General features: G+C 39.8%; 1 protein-coding gene across 6 annotated transcripts in view; it reads left to right on the forward strand.

Moving 5' to 3' along the window:
• Positions 1-17,631, forward strand: part of LOC135170449 (sialin-like) — a 203,962-nt gene that overhangs the window by 185,182 nt on the left and 1,149 nt on the right. For 3 of the 6 annotated variants that reach the window (XM_064136274.1, XM_064136273.1, XM_064136278.1), the window contains 6 exons: positions 3,000-3,152; positions 15,404-15,497; positions 15,780-16,080; positions 16,260-16,845; positions 17,118-17,250; positions 17,321-17,562. In XM_064136274.1, coding sequence (XP_063992344.1) covers positions 15,494-15,497; positions 15,780-16,080; positions 16,260-16,845; positions 17,118-17,250; positions 17,321-17,562 — 1,266 coding nt within the window. In that variant the 5' untranslated portion in view covers positions 3,000-3,152; positions 15,404-15,493. Of the gene's footprint in view, positions 1-2,999; positions 3,153-14,445; positions 14,600-14,673; positions 14,883-14,979; positions 15,136-15,403; positions 15,498-15,779; positions 16,081-16,259; positions 16,846-17,117; positions 17,251-17,320; positions 17,563-17,631 lie in introns of those variants that run through there. The other 3 variants (XM_064136276.1, XM_064136277.1, XM_064136275.1) reach the window with 3 other exon arrangements.

Consider the following 17,631-nt stretch of genomic DNA (forward strand, 5'->3'; position numbering starts at 1 on the left):
AAAAATAATAAAAGATAAAACAAATTTTTCAGTGAGTGGTAAAAGTAAATTAAGATAAGTCTCATTTCATTTTCCTTCGTTGATATTTTTTTCATTGTGCCCTTCGGAATAATCCCAGTGGAATTTTGTGATTAAAAGTATCGGGAAATGATGGGGTAATTCGCATCGTGACAACTGAAATAACTCGCAGATCAATTTATTGTGCACAAACGCAAATTAAAGCTCAAACTGGTGGTAAGTGACTCAGAGCTGAAGCTATTTCCTTCCGTTTGGTCTGCGGCCCACAAGTGACGAGATGGGGTACAGTCTGTGTCGGGAAAGTTGGTGTAACTTTGTGCTTCGGTTGTTTAGATTGAGCAGGAAATGGTCCCATACCTCGCGTCACTGCGTACGTTGGCAAGTTGGCAGAGAGTTACACCGCCTTCCGCTTATATTTCACAATTAAAATTAATTTCAAATTCTCGGGGTAATTTTGGAGAAGACAAGCGACCTTGTGAAAGTGAATAGTCATTTTTATTTGGAAAAATTTAATTTATTTCGATGGTAGAGTCGCCCCCAATGAGCTTGCACACCGGCTGTGATATAGATTTCGACTGCTGGGAAAGGGCTGAATAACTTGACTCTATTCCGCACCACTTGATTCCCTGATAACTCACGGAATAGTCGGAATGTTCCGAGTTCCAATGAACGCAAATGCTGGACTGTGTATGCATCCAATAACCGCAGGCCAGTTGCCAAACTCTGTTCAGTCTCAATGATTTCTAACAGTTGCCCACATCGGTGAAACCCTCTCACTGGATAACACACAATCTTCCCCTTTTATGCGTTATTTTTAGGGTTCTAATTTTTCATTCGAGGATTGTACGGCTGATCATCACGGAATAACTCATTTTGGAAGTTAATTGAAGGTCATTTAATTACAGAAATATTTTATCACAATAAATATAACGGAGAATTTTGTTTACAAAGAGTTAAAATAATTGAAACGAAAAAATTGGACCACGTTTCCATCCCCATTCAATAATTATTGAATTACCCCAACTGTGAGATTAGCGCACCACACGAAATGTCCTTCAATTTCTCATTAATAAAAAAAATCCCCATTAATCACCCTCGATATTCACTCCGATATTTATTCTCATCTCGTCAAAATCGAAAATTATTTATGAAATTAATTACTTCCCCAGAGGTGCGAAGCGGAAAATAAAAAAAAAGTAATCACCGTGGAAATCGTTGTCACGTCATTTATAATGTCTGGCTGATGCATGCGCACGTCAGTTACCCCCAGGAGGCGAATGAGACTCGGAAAAATAACAGAAAAAAAAAATAATAAAAGCAGGAGGGAAAAAAAAACAATATTTGAAACGATGAAACAGACGAGTGGAAAAGCGTCGTCTCGACGTTCACGTTGTGCACATGTACACATTTTCGTGTAGACGTTTTTTTTTTCGAGACAATTCGCGGTAAGGGAAGGGGTTAGAATTCCAACGCAAAATCCAGCTTTGTTCTGGAAAAAAGTCTCCGCTCAGCGAAAAACGGTGGATTTTAAAGCAAAAAAGGGAAAAGAGTAATAAAACGGAAACGGAAAAATATGATGCAAAATAATAGATGCTGGAAACATTTGTAAAATGATGTCTGAGTTGTTGAAGAGCGATGAGCGTCCTCAACTCCGCAATTTTCTTCAGCCTCTTGTACGATTCATTATTTCCACCCCCTGCCACACTCCCCCCTCCCGCCCTCGGTATTCATTCTGTCGCGTCGTCTCACTCGTCTTCGCTAACAAAGTTTTCCGAAATGACTTTCAACGACTGTTCAGCCGGCGTTTCCGTTCGATTTCATTGAGATGATTATTTTCCAATGGGCGCCGGTGATTTACCAACATTGATGGATTAAAAAATGCACCTAAAATGTGCAAATCGACTATCCATTACGGGAACATCATCGATACCGCAATTTTTCCCCGATTTTTTCGCTCATTTTTTGCATCTCAACTCTCTCCGGTTTCACTTCTTCTTCCGACGCTTTCCAGCGAACTTGAAGAGGTGGAAAATTGAAAATCATATCACTGTACAATCTACGAAATTCTCGGTGAGAAAATCTCCCTCACGACCCATTTGGCGCTGGTACTCGGAGGGATAGACGAGTACAAGTTTTTGAGGGTGAAAAGTTTTTTTCTTTACAACTCGCAAAGTTGAAAAGCAAAGTGGGTCATCCTGTCGAGTTTTCCGGGAGAAATTTTCCCCAGCTATCAGATGAACCCACTTTGAATCTTCTATCTCCTGCAACTTTTGAAATATTTGTCGGAAACTTGTATTATACACTTAATTTACTCCTTCGTTTATTTAAATGAAAAACGGGGAAGAAAGATTTTCGCCGTTTTAATGACCAAAATGTCCGAGGAATCGCGGCCCCTTAAATTTCCCCCAAATTAGCTATTTTACCCACAAAAAACTGTAGAAAGTTCACCGAACGAAGGGGTAATTTTACCTGAAATTTCTCCCCGTTGATGGTCAATTTCCCATTCAATAAAATTTGGAGCGAACGACTCTGTTCCCGACTTTTCGCGGTTGGGAAGTGAGACTTCACCCCCTGGCACTTGTTTTTTTTCCCTCAGTACCTGCCCCTGTTAAACTGCCCGCAGGGTGGAAAATCCTACTGCGGATAATGGAAATGTCGCTGCGACGCCAGCCAGACTAAGGTTGAAACAAGAAGAGTCCGTGAGATTTCCCATCTCTGTTATTTTCCCTCGGTTTTCCCTCGTGCGACAACAGGGACATCCAGCACATCTACCTATATATGTACGTCCTGAGGAAAAAAAAAATAGAAAAGTACGATCTCTGCATTACGCGCAATACCTCGTGCCCTTTCGCGAAAAGGACAAACAAAGAGATTTGAAAAATATATGCGTTGTATTTTTTTTTAAGCCATTGTTCTGAATTTTTTTCCGTCTACCTCGTCTTGCATTTCAGCTCAGAATTTCTTGTCTCTTATGCTTCCAGGAGTTTTTCTTGCTGAGAATATACTTGAGGGGGATAAGAGGTACGTGAACACGAGAGTTTGTTTATTCTTCAGTGACATAACGTCAATGGAATTGACAAATCCGTACTAGGGCACACGCTGGCTGTCTCAATCGCTGATCTTCGTCGTATGCTGTAAGTGAATTCAAGAAATAATTTTTCTCCAAATTCTCCCTGATCTTCAACCCCTCCATAATTTATAAAAACGGAGGTGCTGGGGTGGTTCCCTCCTACGACGACCAACCTAGGGTTGATGTTGACAATCACCGAAGGTCATTACTCGATCTAATTATTAAAAAAATATATTTCCCTTCAGTAACTAAATATTTCAACACCGCAGTTGTAAACCACGTGAAGTTCCCTCATTTCTCAGTCTCGTTTTTGCGGAGTCTCTCCGAATCTAAGGGAGAAATCGAAATTTTCCCCAGAACATTTTTTATAGCCCTCGATTCACCCCACAAAAAAGGTAATAATCAAAATTTTCCTACCTCCCTTTACTTCGAAGATATTCGTTAAAAACTGATCGATAGTCGAGACTGACCCATCTCAGTTTACCCCTTCGCTCCAGATCATTCTCCCCCTGATCCCCCAAAACTGCACGTCCCACCCCCTCACTCTCGCCGATAAGACGTCAAAAGGATCAGTAATAAAGCCGTCAGACGTTAACGGACGGCAAATAAGCGTGGAACAGATGAGTCAACGTAATAATGAGAGATTGAAAGAGAACAGGTATCTCCAGGATACCTCATTGGAGTCTCGTTGAAATATAATAACGTACCATTAGATTCTAATGTGTTTGCAGCCGCGCTTCGGTGTGATACGAACCCGATACAACCTAATTACCCCGTTAGGATGCGCGTGCGTAAGTGAGAGAGAGAGAGAGAGTGAGAGAGATTGCAGGGGTTGGAGGTGAGAGGAAGAAGAGATAGAGCCGCGTGAACACCCCGCCTATTATTTTCAACCCGATAGCGTCGACGTCGTAATTATATATCCATCCTGGCTTTTGATGCGGCTTTAATCTAGTTCTAACCCGAGCAAAACCCCTACCAGAGCTTTTGATGCAGCGGTTTGATCCGTGAGGCGTCATAGGAGCCAGTACGGATCGCGGAACGAATGTCATCGGCCGGGCAACTTCCATCAGCTCATCAATCGGAATTAACATCATTAATCGAATAAATTTTCACTCAACTCAATTCAATTGATGTTTATATATTTAAAATATTAGTGAAAGATTATATTTAAAGCAGATTATTATTCTATTTAAATTGTGGCTCCCAAATTTTAACAGAATATTTTATTTATGATTTTATAATTTTAAATAAACATTATGTCGGCCCACTGCCGGCCGTTCGTGATCTTCACCGGGGCAGTCCCGTAACATTTCTTGGACAATGGCCCTTCCCTCCCCTCTTTTTAATTCGTCGTGTTTCATTTATCGGAAATATATATTTTTATTTTTAGGGTAATGGGTAATTTTTTTAATGAGAAATGTGTTTTAGTGACCCAACCCTTTCACCAGGTATGGTGAGTCTTTTGTTTCACTCTGGATGGGAATTAAAGGGGGGGGGGCGAAGGGACGAACCAATGAAAACAGAAAAAAAAAGTAACTGAACGTCGATGGGTTTCGATGAGCCGGAACGACCACAAATCTTGGCTTAACGAGTGCACTCGAGTGTGGATATTGCCACGGTTATATGTGAAAATGGTTCGGTATACGGGAAAAAGAGTGCCGAGGCGTGTTCGACAGGTGGCAGATACAATGTTCGATCTGCTTTGAGAATTAGTGGGTTCGTGAACCTCAAAGTGGCGGGAGGAGAATCGAAATCGGATTTTAAGGTAATTCTTGCAGTGCTCGTGAATGAAGTGACTTCGTTAATGTAGAAAAGTGGAAAAGTTTTGGGTTGAGTGGGGGATAACATCGCGGCCCTTTCCGATTGTATAAATAAAAGGACTCACAATAATTAATTACAAGGCATGAAACATTTAAAATTACCCCATTCGCAATAATTAACTGGATGCACTTTGAATAATTTAAATATATATCATGCCCCGGGGGGATAATTTTTAAAAAACGTCTCTGAATAATTTCAAAAATCTTTTGTGTACAAAAATGAAATTAATTAACAATTTCTTTACCAAAAAATAAATCAAAAAATAAATCTAGAACACTCATAGAAGATTACTCTTGAGTATAATATTTTCCTTCGACCGCACTGTTATTTTCCACCGCTGAACACTTTGCCCCCCTGAAATAACACTTGATGTCAGTGAGGGAGCACGTGGTAGTGAGCTTAACACCTGTACAGTAGCACGTGAGCCTGCGCACCTGTGTAATGGCTCATAGACGCACAACACTCCTGTTAGATAGCACCGGAAAAAGATAGCTAACCGCGTCCGATAGTTTACCCCTGTCCAGCAAGTTGATGTATGAAGACTGGCCCACACCACGGACACCCATGCACTCCATAAATTTTAAAGACCCCATACCCAGCTACACGTTAATTTTGTTAGCGCACTGCTATTTCCACTGGTGTCCAATCAAACTTCATTAATCTTTCTTCAAATGATTTTTTATTATCTCCACTGCCTTTGTCAAAGTCCGGGGAGTTTTTCTTGACAATGAATACCGTAATCAAACTTTTATCGATTTTAATCTGAAAATATGAAATTCCTGTCTCGCGTCGTTCGTAATTTAATTGAACTATATTTTTTAATTGAACGAGGACATACCCTGGGAATTTTTATTAAAAATTTTTGGGAAACGGAAATGGATTTTTGCTGCCAATATTTCACGGAAGCTCGTGATGTTGATTTTATACACATCCGGAAATTCATTTGAGTGATTACATAACTCGATAAATGTTGCTAATAATTACAATTAATTAAAACAAATTGAGCACAGATAATTACCCGGCCTCAGTGAATAAAAATTTTTTTCCTGACGAAAGAGACGATTAAAATTATTTTTAATAATGAGAGGGTGGGCCTACCCCCGGCGGACTGTCGGCGATACCTCGCTTCGGACTTGTTATCGCTGCGTAGAAAATACTGGACGACTGAGACAAAAAAATTTAACGTAGAACCAAAAAAAAAAAAATTGCGATGCGTCGGAGCATCTGTGAGAGTGCGATATTTTATCTTCCACGTTGTTAAGAAGAAATAGCGAGCAAAAGAAAGTTGTAAGAGCGTATGTACGAGAGGCACCGCAGAAACCGGGATCGCCATATCCGATTGGTAAGATTTAACGAGGAGACCGCAGGTTCGGATAAGATTCATGAGTGAGATTGTAAAGAGGGCCTTGGCGTGAATAACGAGGTGCCCGGGCGTGGCTCAACCCCCTCACCCCTCCCCCATCCCTTCAACCGGCGGCTTTTCATTCGCACACTCCAATAACATTTCACACCTCTTTATTTCGTTGATATTCATCAAATTATTTGACTCCCGAGGAACAGTTCATGTGATAAAAACTCAAATTATTATTGCAAACCACTAAATAAATAGAACTAAACATTAGATTTTTTTTTCGAGAAATAGAAAGTAATCCATTTTCAATAATAACAAAGTAATTAATAATTGATAATTTAATTTAATAATAATATTCCTGAATTGTGATCATCCAATCGTCGAACGATCTTCGGAATTTTTTTTCATATAATCTCTGAAAAATTCTTGATAGACCGGTATTTTTCTCACCGAACAGTCTCTTGTGACACTGGAATATAATTAGACGGACCAACATCATTAGAAACCTAATGAAAAACAGAATAAAAATAATACCACGAGCGGAAGAAAATTAATTCACCAAAATTTTTATACCAACAGTTTTCCCTGTGGCCCATAACCCGATATTGTTGCCGGTCTATGAGGAAAAGGTGACTCAACAGAATATTTATGTGGCCCCGGCGGCAAGTAGTGAAAAGATGAGGGTTAAGAGGGTTACGAGGGTATGGGGTACGGCAAAAGTGTATCTCATGGGAAAAGTGAAGACGATACGATACTCCATTGGGGAGTGGGAGAGGGTTTACAAAGCTTCTGGTACTTTCTATATGGTACAACCACCCCCATGGACATAATTCTATTCTGGTTGGGCATAATGAAATTATGCGAAAGGGGTAAAATGGTCTTCCGTTGGTGGTTTTTGAAAGTAATGGAGAGTGAGAAGGGGGGTGGGAATGGGGCGACGGGATAAGGTCCTTCTCTTGTCTGATAATAAATGGAGGGACCTGTAATTACGTCAGTCATGCTGGCACGCGTATATAGCCTCATCCACCCCACCCCCCCCTCCCTCACCCCTTTGCTCTTCCTCTAATCGCATGCCTAGGGATACGACGCGAGTCTCGTTAATTTCTGGCGTAACCCACGTTCTTGTGTTAACTCGAGGTGAATTGGTATTCTGGATGACCTGACGTTAGCTTGTCCACGACTTTATCTTCGTTATACTGAAGATTTGTTGATGATTTGTTTATTGACACCGTGAGATTCCTGCGGGTGATGATCGGGTATTTATTTGAATTTTTTCGCGGGGAAAAAATGGATCTGATGAAGATCTTCCGGAAATGGTGGGAAGATTCTTTGGAAAATGTGAATATCATCGTCCGGAAGATCCCTCGGAGAGAGGTCTTCTGTCTGTCGAAGATCTGTCCGAGATCTTCCGGTGAATAATCGAAAAATTGTGGGAAGATCTCGTTGGTGAACCGAAAAATTTATTGGAAGATCTTCGGAAGACAGATGTTTAAGAAAATCGTCTTCTGAAGATCCTGCGAAGAATCTTTTATGGATATCGAGGGGATCTTCAGGTTTTTCTATGATTTTCCGGGGGAATTATGACAGATCAGGACGAGGTGATCATTTTTTAACGCGGGATATTTTGAATTTTATGTTGGAAAATATTCTTTGATGATTTGATAATCGTGAATGTTGGAAGTTTGATGTTATGTTTGTTCTGTTGAACGATTTGCTGAAGTGAAGATAATGCAGTGCATCATTCTTTGTCGTAAGAACGATCTTATCTTCATTTTCTCGCGTAAATCTCATTTTAAATTAATGGGCGTTTCAGCAGCGACGTTGAAAAGTTTTTTGACGGATAATGGTATTAAACTCTCTTCTTCAGGCGTAACCTAATATTTGATGAGTTTGAAGATTCTGAAGAGTTTGATGGTTGATCCTTCTTAAAAATTCACAGTGTCATTAAGACCAACCTTTGTCCCTCATTTCACTCTCCGTTTGATATTAAATTCCACTGAGACTACGAACTTCTAATTTTCGACATAATTTTATTCCATATTCCACCGCTGGATGGGATATTTTCATGTTTTTTCATGTTATCCAGCAGTATTTTCCCCTGGTATTCTTTACAATGATATTTAACCCCCGATCCTCAGGGGAATATTTTTTGGGACTGTTGTCTTTCAGGGAAAAGTCATTCCAATAATCCAATGACAGCGCTAGAATTTTACTCGAAATTTCCCCCCAAAAAGTCTCGCAGTTTTCTCTCCTCTTAACGCAAAAATAATATATCATAGATTTGAATAGTAAGACTTGAAAACTGTATTCGCTTCGATATAGTTTATTACCGACGTCGCGAATTTTTCCCCGAAAGTATGCGAAAGTCGTGAATCGTTGAGATCGGTATCACTTACCGAAGGGTTTAGGTTATCCAAGACCAAGAGCCGGTATAAATGTCCCCCACCGAGGGCCGTAAGTCATTTACAAATGCACTCTGCACTCCCTGGACAAGGGCTGATTCACCATATAGATTATCCTAATGCATATTAAATCCCAGGACAATCTGTCCCTGAGATCCTTGAATTCCATTCTGCTCCACATTCAATGTTTCATGAATTTCATTAAATATTCTTTTCCCTAATTGTTTTGATAAAAAATTTTAATCGCATTAGCCTATCGTACACGTGAGTTACTGGGAGTTTCTTGACCCTTCACTCTCAACATTAAGATAATTTTTTCATCCGGGGGGAAAAATAAAAATTGTGGATCCTTATCGAGAGGTGAAGACACTGAGAAAGGATCCCTATGGTCGTGGAATTTAATCGGTAGAGACAAAGTCCTTGGTGAGGCAGTAGCTCATTCCTGGGCTCCTTCCTTGGTCGAGTGCCGAGTGCACCCATGGGACGTTGTTTCTCGACGGGATGCCGGAGGAATCCCGATCGCAAAACGATATGGCAACTACGGAGGAGGCGACGTACCAATGAATATTCACAGTGTTCACTATCTTCAAGTGCTTTTGGAATTTTTTCGTCAGGATTTAACGAGTGATTGAGAATCGAGTGAAAATTGAATCGGTTTTGATTGATTTTTTTCATTATCGAGATTAATTGGCGAATTTTCGGTGGGAGAGTCCATCAAAATTGCGGGGCATTGTTCAGGGGGAATGGCAGGACTCTCATTAGGACGATTTAGTCGCCAAATTTCGCGAAACGAGCGGACGACAGGCAGCGAAGGGGTAAACCGAGGCCACTTTTGACTAGTGACCAGTTTTTTATGAATATCTCGAAATCGGGGGGAGATAGGACTTTTTTTATTATAACCGTTTTTGTGGGGGGAATTGAATACAACAATAAAGGTCATTACAAAATATCCCGTATCTGTCAAGGATTCGGAGATATCGGGCAATAACTCCACTCAGAGATGAGTCAATTTAACTTGCTTTAACGCTTCGTTACCAAATATTTTTTATTTCAAAGATCAATTAATATAGCTTTATTTTTAAAAATCCTTGAAAAAAAATGGGAGACCGAGTAATATTTTTCTGAAACGTTTAAAATATCGAAAAAAATTCAACGATTACCTCTCAACGTGTCAATCAATCACTTCATATTTTTTTCATTCATGAAAAAAAAAATCACTTTAACAGGTGACCGTAATAGCCCTCGCTTTGAAACCGATATCCGAGTCTTCAGTTTCAATGGAACCCCATAAGGGCAATAGACCGTAAAAACTGTCAACAAGGCACCACAAAACGTGATCACCGACATTATCGTCCCCTCCAGGTGCTGTTATTTTCGGTTATTTTCCTAATGCCACTTCACCTGGTAATTAAATTTGATTTTCCATCGATCGATCAGAGAACGAGGGGAAGTGCTTGATTTGTAGACGTTAGTTAAACATGCATTAACTTGGGGGAGTGGTAAACAAGGGAAGCAGACAGGAGTATCAAATGAACGCCTGCGACACTAAGCCGATGCCACTAGAGAGGATTGCAGATTGCAACTGACACCTCTTCAGCTCCTGGCTTCAGGGTAGCCCTTGAGGTGTACAGATACAATGCAATTGTGAATTGTGCAGTTAAAGTCGTACGCAATCACATCAATTACTAATGTACCGTCAATCTAATCCGTTGCCAGCTCAATCCGCTCTATATCACTAACGAACTCTCCCCAATTATCGTAGACAAAGTTGGGTGGGATCTTCATTAATGTTTTAGTTCCAGTGAAGTTGAGGATCACTCGCTGACTTTTGCAGTGACAGCAGCAATCGTTGTTGCAGAAAATTGTTGGCCTTGGAATATTTATCGAAAATATTTGGAAAGATCTTTCACCGATTTCCCCACAAATATAACTGATTACTTTGGGTGATGTACAATTTGGGGTTCACTGGTGTCTATGACATATGAAGGTCATTCGAAAAAGTACGTGGAGTCAATGGGCGTGTAAGAGGCACCGGACAGGGCTTCGGCTTAGTCCAAGTATCATAATACTTGTAAGCCTTTGGACACATTAAGCCGGATCGGATCGTGACCCGTCTTGCGAGCTGAGACGTGTCGTTTCATCCAAAATACTGAATATATATACCGATATACTATCGCAAAACCCTAACGTGTCACACACGTCTATTTTCTTGTCAGTTTTAATCCCGTAAAAGATGTTAGAATCTTGGAAACATATTTTTTCCCGTCACGTCTGCCTTTTTTTTCTGGCTGGAAATTATTGCGTGGGATTATCTGATAAATTTCATCTCCAGATTTTTTTCATCTCGAGTTTCTCCAGTGTAATTCGTCTATAAAAAATTTTAATCGGTCATTAAGTATCTTGACTCTCTCTGCAACGAGAAATAAATTCATTCAACACTTTCGCATTTCGTTTTCAAAATAATTCAGTACCGAAGGGGTAACGCAGGGTAAGTCACTGTGGGCTATCGATCAGTTTTTGAGAAATATCTCGAAATCTAGGAGAGGTAGCAGAAATTTCATTGGGACCTTTTTTGTGGGGCGAATTGAGTTCTACAACAAATGTAATTACAAAAATTTCGCTGTCTGTCTTAGATTCGGAGATATTGTTAAAAAACTCGGCTCGGACACATGTCAACTTGTCTCCTTTTATCACTTCGCCTCTGAATTGTCAATAAATAATGAATAATGAATAATGACAGTCAGCTTGACAGGAAAAAATCATCCCCACTGATATTATTATTTTTTGTCTGACGATAAGTAGAAATCGACTTGAGATCTAAAAATCATTTGATTTCCTCTCCTTCAACCCCAACAAATCTCCTAATGCACCAAGAATAATACGTACTTCAGTCTCACCTCGACACACCATTGAAAATGGAAATCAATTCGCATAAGGTGTCAGGAGGAGATGGGTCGTGCTCTCGGAAACCGTTGATTGTGACATCAGACAGTGGGAGCGCATATGGGTGTCACTGGGGAGAGAATATGGGAATCGTAATGCTGGTACCGTCGCCTGTCTCCTTTCATGGGGTTTTATCCATTCATTTATCTCCACATATTTTTCTTTCTCCTCTCCTCTTTTTAACGTCAAGACGAGAGCACCACTGAGTTAGTGGTGTAGTGAGGAAAAATAAAGGAAAAAAAAAATGGGGAGAGAAAGGGGAGGAGGAGAACGCGAAGTCATCCGTCATCGTTAGCGTTTCATTTGGTGACATCGCCAGGTCCTCGAGACCGGAAGCCACCAGCCACCGTAAAAGCTGTGTAAAGTCAATAAGTATACAAACAAACGTTTTATGGATCGTCAATAGTGTTCACATTCTAGCACTTCAATTCAGTTTAACTTTGCTGTCATTATAATTTCATGTGTCATATCCTCTAGAGTTTCCAACTGAATTTCATTATTATTTAAATAATTTCCCAGTTACGAACGTCAATGTACCTCTTTAGAATTTTTTAAGAATTATTTCGGACGTTTTTTTAAATTTTTTTGAAAGATATTCACAAGTCAATTATTTTTTTTTAATTTCTTGACGTTTTTGGAGCCTTTTTTTGTCGTTTAAATTGTTTAGCTCTTGAATTTTCGATCATCGATTCCCTTCGGACGCTTTTTATAAAAAATTCAAATCCTCCGACTGTATCTCAGCGTTCGCTTTTCCCAATTTTCAAATCACGATTATCGAAGTCCTAACTTTTACGAATTGCAATGGCATTCCGTTCCAAATGGCGCATGCGCCAGTTCCGCTACTTTCTTCAATTCCACCTTCGGTTTTTAACGTCCCGCTTCGAATTGGAAATTCGTCCCAGGTGTTTCAAACTCTTTGGTTACAAAGCGTAATTGAAACAAATTTATTCAAATATGCAAATGCCTTTGGTTTATTCATATTCGTTTTTGGGGACAATGGAAGTGTTCCAGGAAATCACAGAAAAGCACGTAGATTCAGTCACTTCTAGCTACATTTTTTTTCATATCCATTTTCGATGAATAATTTTGATTGTCTTGCGTCCAATGATTATATAGCGCCCACTTAACTTATTGAATAGTAATAACGCTCATGTATAGCGCAAGCCCTCAGTGCATTCCTCATTAAAATCCAAATCCCGTCGCGATAATTATTTCACAAGTGGCGCGTTGGCTTCTAGCTTACGCCTCCTCGCTGTTACTCAAAAGATAACTCTTTATCAGGGTAAATAACCTCAAATGCTGTCATAAGGTTTCAGCGATAACAACAATCATCATAATCCCTCCAACCGCTTCCGATAATTCCTCGCAAATAACTACCTGCATTGAAAAAATTCTAGCAAATGTTTTTTAAAAATCGTCAGAACAATCGTCGAAGGATCTTCGGAACATCTCATTGACGATCCGACGAGATTCATTCGAAGATCTTCAGGCGACAATTTTTGTTGTGTTTAATCTTCAGAAAAAAAAATATTATTTTCCAAAAAATCTTTTTGCATCATCAGGGATTCTCGAGGATCTTTGGCAATTTTTTTACGCTATAATCAATTCCTCAATCATCGATACTGCATTGGATCTAGAAAATCCCCCAACGAGTCCTCCCCCATTAATCCCCAAAACTTACAACAACAAACCGAGGACTCGCCGCTGTTATCGAGTCCCAACTCCGCGATTTTCTCAGAAAAAAAAATCTACAATTCAAAAATCTCTCAATCTTCTTTCCTCGTAATACCGTGAAATGGCATTTCATGAATTCAATCCGATTCCCGTTACTCCCTTATCCCCCCCGAAAAGGTTTAAAACTGTCATATTGCGTAATAGGTCGGTTCCATTGACCCCACCATTTCCCTTTTGTTGCCTCTCCACTACTTCACCATCTCATTCCCCTACTCCACCAAGAAAGATCGAACACCAAGTGTACCATGAAAACTCAGTGAAACGACTCGGTTTCTCGAAGTGCATCGTAACTTGGTAATACTTTTAAGGCGTGCAATGAGAAAAAGCCAGCATTTCGCTCTCCAATCTCCTCCCCCGTCATTTTCTTATTTTTTTTTTACGTCCACCAGTGAGTGAACCCGCCCGGGGACTCATACCAATCACAGATTAGAATGGCAAACACGATCAATATCGATAAATACAGTCGATGATGAATTGAATTCAACCGGAGGCTCTTACTAACACACTTTCATTCTCCTTTCGCACATTGGCGATCGTTAGTCTCCGTCGAGATAAAAAAAATCGAACGAGCTTAAAAAATCCGCTAAATGCCGTCGGGATATCAATATTAATAACCGACGATGACGTTGACGTTCGATGCACACTGTGAACTGCGCCGATTTCGATCTAAAAATGAATGGATCCTCGGGGGGAGGGAATAAAATCGAAAATGTGAAAGTCACTTCATGGCCCGATGCGAATGAATCGGAGATAAAAGGAAAAGAGGTCCTTTTTTTAAAAATAAAAGCAAAGTTGTTCGTCAGTAATTTATTTCGAGATAAGGTGACTTATCTCTGGGTCGAGTTTTTTAGCAATATCTCCGCATCTACCAGAGATATGCGATTTTATGTAATGACATTTGTTGTAGCGCTCGATTCGCTTCACAAAAAATGTCATAATAAATTATTTTCTATCTCCTCTAGAATTCGAGATAATCATCAAAAACAGGGCAACAACCAAGGCCGGCTTATCGCGGCTTACCACTTCGCTACTGAGTTACTTGTTCTACTTAAATATATTTACTTTTTCTGCTATTGGATTCCCCATGAATGAACTTATCTGCACAGATTTGATTAAACCCAAAGCTGATATTTATTTGAGGAATTAAATGAAACTGATCTTCAACTGTAACGTGACAACTCGAATTTTCATTCCTCGCAGACGTATGATTAAGTAAATATTCTGCTTACGATGCGAAATTAATTACTGGAGTCCACAACTGTACGTATAAAAATATAAGTGATATATTACCTAGTGTCTATATACCATAAAAATGTCATATATTTACTCTCTAGTCTCCCCCAAAAATAATAGTGATAAAGCTGCGATTGACCAAAATCCAGGAGCAACAGACGAGCCCCCAAGACTTCAAGGCTGAAGAAACGAAAATAGCTGGAGTAACCAGTTTGAAGTATCAATATGCTGATCTTGCTTTCTCACTCTATCGTCCTCACACCGTTGACATTCCGCTAGCCATGCTGTGTAAATATTAACCAGCTTCTTCGTATGTATTCCGTATATTTTTTTTCATTTTTATTGCCCCCTTTTTCTCTCTTTCTCACTCCTCGATGATATTCGGTCGTTCCCGCCCACTGGAGAAGATATGAAAAGAGCGTCAACCAACTTCGGGGCGAACTCTGTATGAGAGATAACGTGTCAAGCGATTCGTGATGCCAACGACACTCGTTGCGTTCAGTGACGTGAATTCCCCGATGAGTGACGGATAGATCAATTGCGTAATCACTGGATTTGTTATGGTATTGAGATTATCGGCTTTGTGTGACACAAGTGACGTAGAATTAGAAAATTGATTGGATAGCGTTCGCTGAGGATGCGATAAATGTATCGAGTTCCATAAGTTTCTTCCTTTCAGATGTTTTATCGCTTGTTTCATGATAAATTTCCTATCACATTTTTTGGATTTTAATTGCGCTAATGAATGCAACGAGAGGGGCCTTGACATCGATAGAAATATTACTGATTATTGGAAGGAGCTTGTAATGATTGGGTTTATGTTCATCGTAGGCTAATCATGACACAGACTGAGACGCCTGTTGCTTCTGACTGATCTATGAGCCAAGTTGAGAGGATAAAATTGCATAACGAGAAATTAAAATGGGTAAGAAATTAAATTAATCTCATTACGTTATTTTTCTCAGATATTTCTGTCTCATCGTCTTTCCTTTCCCGTAATTATTCAATAATTCAAAATTATTCCGCGTGTCAGTCATGCAACTGATACCATTTTTCATAACCGATGGAAATTTTAATTTCTAATCTTCGCATGAGCGTTGCCTTTTCCTTCCAAAGAAAACCAAAATTTTCCAATTTTCTCATTCAATTCTATCCCTGTTCACCGATTAAAATAGACATTCAAATGTGATTATCTCTTTTATTACAGCTGGATACGTTAGATTTGCATTTGCTGTGATGCTATGCATCGCAAATATGATAATCTACGGTTTAAAAGTCAACATATCAACCACGATAATAGGAATGGTAAAGCCGAGAAATACAACTGATGGAATTAACGTTGTCCATCCCTGCGAAGATTTTACAAACGCAGATTATAAAAATGGGACTGCTGGACCCGATATTCATGGCCCTTACGATTGGACAACCGTTCAACAAGGGCTCGTGGTTAGTCTGTACTTTGCTGGTTACATGGTTGGCATGTTCCCAGCGGGATACTTTGCCGATAGGTTTGTACCCAGTTCATCAACCCTACCATCGACCCTCCAACGTGAAATCAGACAATACAACATGTTCATTATCACCAAATAACTGTCCCCAATGCCCTGATTTTATTCACCAAAAATCATTGACTCATCTGATTCATCGTTGATCAACAAATCGATAATGTTATCCTCACTGTCCTCAGGTTCAATACAAAGTACGTTCTACTCACTTCAGTCCTTCTGAATTCCCTGTTTACACTGATGGTACCAGTGGCGTCTGAGTCCCTCGGTGTTCTCCTCTTCCTGAGATTCATGACCGGTTTGGTGAGTGCAGCTAATCTACCGGTTGTCAATGTACTCGTTGGTAAATGGGTCGTCTACGAGGAGAAAAGCACGTGGGTTGCCATCATCAATGCTGGCACATCAATTGGCACTGTCATCTCCATTTTCACGTCTGGTAATATCATGAAAGACATCGGCTGGAAATCGGTATTCTATATTCATGGAACCCTTCCTCTTATTTGGTGCGGTGTTTTTGCATTTTTCTTCGCTGATAATCCCGAGACACAGAAAATTATCAGTGAATCGGAGAGGGAACTCATTGTCAATTCTTATGGGCATCGAAAACCTCAGACGGGGAAGAGCGATGTACCTTGGAGGGAGATTTTTACATCGAAACCATTTTGGACACTTGTCGCTACCAATACACTGGGTAATTTCAACTGGTACTTCATGTTGACGCAGCTGCCACTTTACATGAATAAAGTGCTGAGATTTAACATCCAGAGTGTGAGTATTTCAAAATTATTTGATCGATAAACTCGTAATCAATAAATTAATATCTGAGGATGCCAAAGAAGTTGGAAATTGTGGCATCAGACAGCGAGAAAACTGTCTGATAACAAATTTATCACAACAACTTTTCAAGACAGGAAAAAATCTATCGAGATAAGAACTTCATCTCTCTCTCTCTCCCTCATCTCATTAATTATCAAAAAAATCGTTGGAAGACCATCAGAATGAGATGACGTCTTATCAATTAATTAACTCAATTGTTTCAGAATGTCGCCATTAGTTGCTCTCCATATTTGATTAATGCTGTGACAAACCCTCTGCTCGGTAGAATACTCGATTGGGGAAGGAAGAAGGGCTTTTGGTCACAGACGAACGGACGAAAAATAGCAGTTGGTGTCAGTGAGTATCTAAATACTTAATCAACATTCAATAACTGGTCAATCAATTTGATTTAATCATTCGTGTCAAGGCTGCATTCCTCCCAGTATTCTCATGCTTGCAATTGCATACTCCGGCTGCGAAAGAATTGGGGCATCAATAATGCTGGTGATCAGTATTGTCATTTGTGGCGCCATATTTGTCGGTCACTTAACCAATCAGAATGATTTGGCGCCAAACTACGCTGGCATTCTCATGGGAATAACAAATACACCGGGAACAATTTCCGCATTCATTCTGCCAGCACTTGTCGGAGAATTGAATAAAAATGGCGTAAGTATCGATCACGTTATTGAGAAGATCAATTTTTATTTCAGCCAGTTAATTCTTTCATCCTGTGAC

Source organism: Diachasmimorpha longicaudata, chromosome 17 (assembly GCF_034640455.1).
Source record: "Diachasmimorpha longicaudata isolate KC_UGA_2023 chromosome 17, iyDiaLong2, whole genome shotgun sequence".
Lineage (NCBI taxonomy): Eukaryota > Metazoa > Arthropoda > Insecta > Hymenoptera > Braconidae > Diachasmimorpha > Diachasmimorpha longicaudata.